At 28.3% G+C, this 8,648-nt stretch overlaps 1 protein-coding gene across 3 annotated transcripts; it reads left to right on the top strand.

The window, feature by feature from the left end:
- Positions 1-1,443: 1,443 nt before the first annotated feature.
- Positions 1,444-3,072, top strand: LOC108470977 (40S ribosomal protein S21-like). Of its 3 annotated transcripts, none has more exons than XM_017772521.2 (4): positions 1,444-1,573; positions 1,788-1,880; positions 1,971-2,103; positions 2,754-3,072. In XM_017772521.2, exons 2-4 carry the CDS (start codon positions 1,831-1,833, stop codon positions 2,817-2,819), a joined length of 249 nt encoding a protein of 82 aa, XP_017628010.1. In that variant the 5' UTR covers positions 1,444-1,573; positions 1,788-1,830; the 3' UTR covers positions 2,820-3,072. The 3 variants fall into 3 exon arrangements, with proteins under 3 accessions (XP_017628010.1, XP_017628011.1, XP_017628013.1); XM_017772522.2 differs by having other exon boundaries at positions 1,464-1,573; positions 1,809-1,880; XM_017772524.2 differs by having other exon boundaries at positions 1,517-1,573; positions 1,798-1,880.
- Positions 3,073-8,648: the final 5,576 nt, after the last annotated feature.

The following is an 8,648-nucleotide window of genomic DNA, read 5'->3' as shown; positions in this document are numbered from 1 at the left end:
CTTTTAATTTAATTAATTAAAATATTAAAACATCTTATAATAAAATACTCTACCAATTATATTTCAACACCTAATGTTCATAAATTATTATCATGGTAATTCATGATAAAGCTTGATTGAGAAAATACCATTTTGCCCTTGTAATCTCTCAATATTCACTTTTGTGTCATTTATCACTTTTGATAAAACTACAGTTTAGTCCTTTTTATTTTCCCACTTTTTCAATTTAATCTTCATTTACCAATTTATTTTACCCTTTAGTCCTTTCCACATCTGAGGTATTTATACTTTTGGTCCTTTAAATTTTCCATATTTATATTTTGACCCTATAAATTTTGAATATTTACATTAAGGCCACAAAACTTTCATATTTTTATAAATTAGTCCCTACCTTAAATTAATACGTCATGTCATACTTTTTGATTCAACTTCGTTTGGTATCCCATGACCTTTACTTTTATCTTATTTCACTAAGAATCTATCACATATTATTTACGACTAAAGAGGTTTTCGGGATGTTAAAAGTCCCTTAAACTATGCCATTTGTTTGAATTAGGTACCTAAATATTTTTTTGGTCAAAATCGGTGCCTAAACTTTATTCTATAATTGAAATTGACCATTTGTTTGAGTTATGTACCTAAACATTTTTTTGGTCGAAACGAGTACCTAAACTTTATTCCATAATTGAAATCGACACTTATCGTTACATTCCATTAAGGAAAAGCCAAAGTCAATCAGAAAGCATCATATGACACTTTTTGATCGACTGGAACAAAATTTTTTTAACAACACGGGTCAACTTCGACTGTAGGATAAAGTTTAGGTATTTAGTTCGACCTAAAAAAAAAAGGTACCTAACTCAAACAGAGGACATAGTTTAAGGACCTCCTATTATATTTACATTGTAATTAGACATATATTTATATGGAATAATGACTTATTTGGCCCTCCAACTTTACAAAAAAGTCATTTTAACCCTCCATTTAAATTTTTTTACCTCTTTTAGCCCTTAAACTAGTGCTATTTGTCAAATTATCTCAAAATAGATGGAAAAGTTGACATTTGTTAACTTTGTTATTGTGGGATACATGTGGATGTCACGTTAGCAATTACTTAATTTTTAAAATTTAAAAGAATAAAAAATTATCAATTTTTTTAAAAAAGGTATGAAATCATAATTTTTTAATATCTTTTAATTTTTTAAAATATTAATTAATTACTAACACAACATACATGTGAATTGTCACGTGGATGTCGCATCAAAAAAGTTAACTGATGTTAACTTTTTTATCTATTTTGAGGTGATTTGATTTGACAAATAATATAAATTTAAAAGCTAAAATAGATAAAAATTTAAATGGATTCTACGCATTGGGCCAATGTTGAAATAAATCCGCTTGCTCTTGGGTCATAATAGGCCATGCTAATCTCCACCCATCCATTTTTCGCTTGGTATTATTGACCAAATAATTAAAAAAGAAATTAGGGTTTCTTTTCCTCAACCTATAAAGCGCCCCCAAAACAAAAAACCTAAACCCCAGAGCAACTGCGACCCTCTTTTTCCTCTACCAGGTACGCCTCTTTTTCTTCCTTGATTTTTGTGTTTCTAAACTTTTCTACATGTTTGTTTGATTCTTTCTAGTATTGGAAATTAGTATTTTATCTAGAGAAGTTCTTTCTAGAATTGGGAATTAGTATTTTATCTAGAGAAGATTCAAGTTGAAAATCTAGTTAGATTCTTTTTTTTTTTTGGTTGCATTTTTTTGATGAACATAAACTTCATTAGGTGATTTTAGCTTTGTGTTAGTTCCTTTAAGCAATCGGCCAAGATGCAGAACGAAGAGGGTCAAAACATGGATCTTTACATCCCCAGGAAGTGGTATTTTTATTTGCTTCGTCATGTTTATGTTCTTACGATATTGTTTATGTAGGAAGCTTTATATGTAGTTCGTTGTTATTGTTGTTGCAGTTCCGCCACTAACAGGCTCATCACCTCTAAGGATCACGCTTCCGTCCAAATCAACGTGGGACACTTGGATGAGCTTGGCAGATACACTGGCACATTCTCCACTTTTGCTCTTTGTGGATTTGTCCGTGCCCAGGTTCGTTCATTGTTTCAGGCTCGTGTTAGGTCTATTCTTGTTGATGTTCATTATTAATGCTTGTGATGTTTATGATTGGATTTTATTGTTATACGTTTATGCTTAGTACTCATGTTTATTGTTCATATCCTGGTAAAAGGCATAATTCAGTATCTTGCTTTGTTAGTGATATGCTCGTGGTTGCATTTTCGTGTTAACACTTGTGATATGTTTTAAGGGTATATTATTACTCATTTCACTTTGCAAGTTCATTTGAGAAAACATTGGTTTTAAGAATGTTTCCGATCACATCCTAGTTGCTAATACTAAAACTGCATATGGTAGTCAATAACTCGTGTTTGAAGACCTAGAAGAGACAATATACCACCCGGGGGGGGGGCTGAGGCTGAGTGGGCATTGTCACCCCAAAGTATAGGTCCTCGAATATCAATATCCTCCCATTGATGGCTCCAAGTATGTTTGGTCGTCTGTGTATTGGAACAAGGTCTTGAAAGATGCATTTAAAAGTTGTTCATTTTGAATGTGTCTAGTTGATGGGTGATAAGGAAATTGAATTCTATATTAACATATTTTGTTTATTCCCACTGTTCTTTATCAAAATATTTAGTTGCATCTTAGTCAGCTGCTGATTCGTTTGTTCAACTTTGCAGGGTGATGCTGACAGTGCTCTTGACAGGCTTTGGCAGAAGAAGAAAGCTGAAGTCCGACAGCAGTAGTTGGATACCTTTTTACCCTAGTCTATCTCCGAGCTTGGGAATGAAAAATCTCATGGCAGCGACTATTATGTTCTAGGTTTTTTCAGGTTAAACTATGTCAAATTTATATTTTTGTTGAATGGATGACATTTCAGACTTGGTTTTCTTATATTTGAACCTAATATATATGCCTTCGGTCATGTTAATCGACATTTGTGATCTTTTGGTTATGATTGTTCAAATGTAGAGCTTTCTGGCATTTGAATTCTTAAAATGAAGCTAGTTTTCAAAGCATTAGCATTTTTTTTAGTTCATCACTAGCAAGTTGAATATATGAAGATTCAAATTACTGCAAAAAAAGAATCAGGTAATTATATATTATATAACTTTATCCTTTTATCCATCTTGACTTGGAATTAATGAATTCTTATGAAACTGAAAGGTTTTTTATTGTATATTTACTGCTGGTTGGTCTGATGATCAAGAAAATGTAATAATTTATATATATTATGTACTTGGATGTTTTTTTTTATAAGATTTTACAATATTTATTTTATTTAATCAATACTTGGAAAATTATGTAAAAATTTAGGGCGGGATGAGTTCAGGTTGGGTAAATTTCATTTTCCAAAATCATGTTCAGGTGATAAAACTTCTGAGTCGAAATGAGAGATGTAACAAAGAATTATTTTGTTTTATACCGTAGTCATCCTTAATTGTGCCATCGATATCAACAACCAATCTCAAATAACTAGCAAAGTTATCATTAAAAGGGAACTCAATTGATTCAGAAAAAATGAGTCTATGGTGTGAAAAGCATATTGTTGAGTTATGGCGGATTTGACAATCAAGAGAGCTAACAAAATTTTTGGCTTGGTTTTGATCTGGTTCAAAAAAATAGGTCTAAATTTGTGCTCAAGCTTGATTTGAATTAAAATATTAAATTTCGAGTTTAGCTTAGTTTGTGTTAATTTTTTTAATTTTATTTTTTTATATAAAAAATTTTAAAAATATAACACACTGTAACAAAATTAACAAATAAAATATGTGTTATACAATATTTAATTATTAACAATAAAATAGTAGCAATATAATAGTAAAATGATAGTAAAATAGAAAAAAAAAGTGAGAAAACAACAACAAAACAACATGATTTTTTTATTTAAAATTCAGGCACATGAGACTGGGCATGTTTTCTAAACGAGTTTTAAATTTTTATCCAAACTCATTTTTAAATTTTTTTTTTTCAAACTCTCTTTTTTTTCAGACCTACTCGGTACATTAACAACTCTGCTATAAAAGAGCTAACGAGTTACACTTTAAGTTGTACGGCATGAAGGATAAACGGAGAAAAGACTCATGGAGTGATGAGTACAATAATTATAGTCACTACTGATTTGGGTTGATCTCAAAGAAAGGAGGAAGGGGTGATGTAGGAGTGGCTTACACCTTTTTCGACGACAATCAACAATTGTTTTGTACTTTGTGTAAAACAATTGAATTAGAAGGCGAATAAGAGGCGTTATTATATAACGTTGGGGAGGCCATGATCCAAGGGGATAAGAAACAATTAGTGGTGAGACATTTCGAGGATAATTGTTGAATGCTTCAAAGGATTCTTCAGAACTTAACTGGACAATGTGATCACCGGTGGAGGATATAAGAATACTCCAACAATGCTGAGATTGTTGAAGGTAAGTGAATAGATGGGGGAAATTAGCTTCTATGTTTTCAATTTCTATCTTCTCATTAAGCGTGTTTAGGGGTGAGCGTTTGAATGAATCGAGTTAAAAAAATTTAAAGTTAATCGAGTTGACGAGGCTTATTTTATTATCTTTAACTTAATTTGAAATCTTTTTGAATCGAGTCAAGTGAAATGAAATTGAAGTCGAGTCGAATCGAGTGAAATTGCTTAAGTTAAATTTAAAATTAAAAAAATTAAATATGTCAAATTGAAATCAATACCATATATATTGAAAACTTTTTCAAGGCAAAATAAGAAAAGAAAATATTTTAGTATGATAATTTTGAATCATTAATGAACTTATTTATGTCTCCAAAATTATTATTTTAGAAAATTTTAAAATTTCTTTATATATTATTTAGAATTTTTTAAATATAAATTTTAAAATTTGTATAAATATTTTGAAATTAAAAAATAGTTTCATTTTTCTATAAGTTTTGTTGAGAGAGACCAAATTGCTTATTTTCAAAATTGACAGGTATCAAAAGAGTGTTTACACCAATCTATTATTCAAATTATTTGAATAGTAGAATTCAACTCGATTCGAATCGATTTAACTCGATCAAATTGAATAACTTGATTCGATTAACTCAAAATTAGAATATTCTTTTTGATTTTTTTCGAATCGAATCGAGTTTTGCTCACCTTAATAATTTGGTATAAAGAAAAACAAAGTTCTCACTTTGAATAATAAAAACTCAAGCAAATTGAGTTTTTGCTCAATTGGTGTGAGCATGGTTGCTAACGCAAGAGAACGTGGATTCAAGTGTACTGAAACGCATTATCCTTCTATTTATAAGATCAGATCCTATAATAAATAATGAAAATTCAAAAAGCTTGAATCAATTTTTGGATCCATCAATCATGCAAAGGAATGTTAAATGTAAATATAATAAGATAAGGAAAAAAAAGAAGAACACAAATGTTGAAACACCAACCTTAAATTAAAAAGAATAAATAAAGTTTTGAATCATATTATTGTCGTGTTTAGCTTTATTGAAATACGCTGTTAATTATTTTGTTGAGATCATAAACTGAAATTGATAGATTAACGGAACAACTAAGGCATATAGGCACAACTTTGATAGAACAAAAACAGGGTCAATCTTAACTTACCTACCCAAAATTTTACTTTTAATTCCAACATCGACATGTGGCTCAACAAATATTAATTAATTAATTCAAGCATTTCCAATTTTACTTTCAAATTGGGACCAAACTTTTAGTGAGACATCTCTATTTTTATTGTTTGGCTTTTAGTGAAGCAAGATCTTCTTTTAGGTATATTGAGTCTTTCTCACAACCATAAAGTTTGGTAGCTCCAAAGCCAATGGAAAATTTTTATTTATTTTTGGGTTAATATCACATTTGATACTCAAATTTAACATTTTTTTTTAATTTGATACTTAAACTTGACTCTTTTTCCTAGTTTTGGTACCTAATCCTTTTTTTTTATTTGATTTGGTACTTGTCAAACGTTTTACAAATTACTACAATATATTAAAAATGTTTTTTTTATGAGGTAGCAAAAGTAATCAATGTATGACTGACACGTGACATGATATTATATATGTATTTTGTATTTTATATGATCAATTACTTTTAGTTTTATTTATTTAATTAATTGAAAATAATTAATTTCTTTTAATTTTGGTTTTTAAAATCTCTTTTCCTTATTTAATATTAATTGTTAAGCATAGTTTAATACCTATTTTTTAACATGATTTTCCTCTAATGCTAACGATATTTTTGTAGCATAACAAAAAAATATAACACCTTTAGTATTTTGTATAATTTGTATAACATTTAATAAATTAGGTACCAAATTGAACCTAAAAAAGCTTAGATACCAAATTAGAAAAGAAAAATGCCAAGTTTAGGTACCAAATTGGGTCCAAAAAAGGTTTAGGTATCAAATTAGGAAAAAGTGTCAAGTTCAGGTGCCAAATTGGACTCAAAAAAAGTTTAGGTATTAAATTAAAAAAAGTGTTAAGTTTAGGTACTAAATTGGGCTCAAAAAAATATAAGTATCAAATTAGGAAAAAATGTCAAGTTCAGGTACCAAATTAGGTAAAAAAAGTTTAGGTACTAAATTAGTAAAAAGTGTCAAGCTCAAGTACCAAATGTTATATTAAGCATTTATTATTTATTTATTTATTCAAACTGTTGCAAAGGTGTTTGCCATCATTGTGTTAATTTGTCATGATTGTCATCATTAAATACCACAATTATAGCATCACTAATCTTAGATTATTGTTATAAAATATTTGTTTTAAAATCTCATCTCTATCACCTAATTCAGCTTTGCAATGGAAAAGAAGAATGTTGTTTTTATTGTGCTTCTAGTTGCTTCCACAGATCAACAGTTCATATTAGCAAAGAGGAAATGGGAAAATCATGAATCAATCAATTAAACTAAATATTCAGGTGCTGATATTTAAAGGAAAAAAGAGAAGTAAATGACAAAAAGGACTGTTTGATTTAGCTTGGGAAGCAAGAAAGATAGATTGGATTGAAGGTATCAGGTTCCATATTAATGGAAATTGCTCTTCATTTGACAAAACCAGGAATATGCTGTTGTATGAAAGGGAAAAAGCATGTTTGATTGACTCAATACTAATTTTACGATTTTGTCTTAATGATAAGGTCGTAATTTTATTTCATATAGATTTGATCATAGGTTGAGCTATTTGGCTCGGTTTGAAAGTTCATCTAAAAAGTGAAAGGATTTGGACATAAACATGGGTTAAAAAAATGGTTTGGGCAAAAAGATAAGACTCGTTTAGTCCTTGGGGTAAGTTTTTTTGGCCTAGGCTAGGCTCAAATTTGCAAAAAAAAAAAATTGATGTTGTTTTGTTATTGTTTTTCAACTGTTTTGCTGGTATTTCACTACTATATTGCTACTATTTTGTTATTATTGTTTGAATATTGTATAACTCTTGTTTTATTGTTAATTTTGCTACTATTTTAAATACATTTGCTTGTTAAATTACAATGTTGCACAAGTATAAAGACATTTTTAAAAAAATTATTTTAAATTTGTTGGGAAACATTTATTTTAATGTTTTAGTATATTTGGTGTATTTTTAAATTTATTTTATATAAATAATAATATAAAAATTTAATACTAGCAGTGAACTTAGATTTTAAATTTTTTATCCAAATTAAGCTTGAACAAAATTTTAAGTTTATTTTTTAATTGGATTAAATCAAATCGAACTCGATATTTTGTTAGGATCCCACCCATGATAATGTCCAATTCCATATAAATATATAGATTATTTATAAATTTATTCTAGTTAATTAAGTTTGAATTAGTTATTATACTTGAATAAATTTATATAACTTACAATATATATTTCTATTTTTATGTTGCTTTTGGATTAAGATTCTCTCATAAATCACTTTTATCCATACCAATGGTCCAATCAAATCTTATCTTGCTTTATATTTGATCTTTCCTCTTGGCTCAAAATTGTTTCTTTTTAATGTAAAATTTTGGTTTTCATCATTCTATTAAAATTTAATCCTTATATTTTAGATAGGTATAATTTAATTAATTTATTTTTATAATATAATTAGTTAGTTAAATTAGTTAAAACTATTAACTATTTTGATTAAAATAATGACCGACTTAGGAAAAAAATCCTGATAACTTATCATATTAACATGAATTTTTTTTCCAAATGATATATTTGTGTTGTTTGAAAAGTGAATTCTCTCAATATTTTAACTATTAATTATTTGGTTAAGTTATTACATTAATTGAGTGATTAAATTATGTCAAATTAAAATCTAAGGATTAAATCCCAAATTTAACTATAACAAAAGGATCAAAACCAAAATTTGATCCTTTTTCTTTTCCTTCAAACAGTATATAAATATACAAATATGTCATTCAAGGAAAAATGCACTTGAATTTGAATTCATGTCAAGAAAATTAGGGAGGTAAAAAGGTTGGGGAAATGGCACAGTTAGTACCATCAAGACTTTAATTATTTTTTTCCCACAACTTTTTATCCCTCCAATTTTGGTACACAAAATTTGATAGAGGCTAAGAACCATGATCATCTGCTTTGTTGTTTGTACAAAAAAAAGCTGATAGG

The sequence above is a fragment of the Gossypium arboreum genome, chromosome 11 (genome assembly GCF_025698485.1).
Source record: "Gossypium arboreum isolate Shixiya-1 chromosome 11, ASM2569848v2, whole genome shotgun sequence".
In the NCBI taxonomy this organism is placed as follows: Eukaryota; Viridiplantae; Streptophyta; class Magnoliopsida; order Malvales; family Malvaceae; genus Gossypium; species Gossypium arboreum.
The sequence above is the reverse complement of the archived record's forward strand: the minus strand, read 5'-3'. Positions and strand labels throughout refer to the sequence as shown.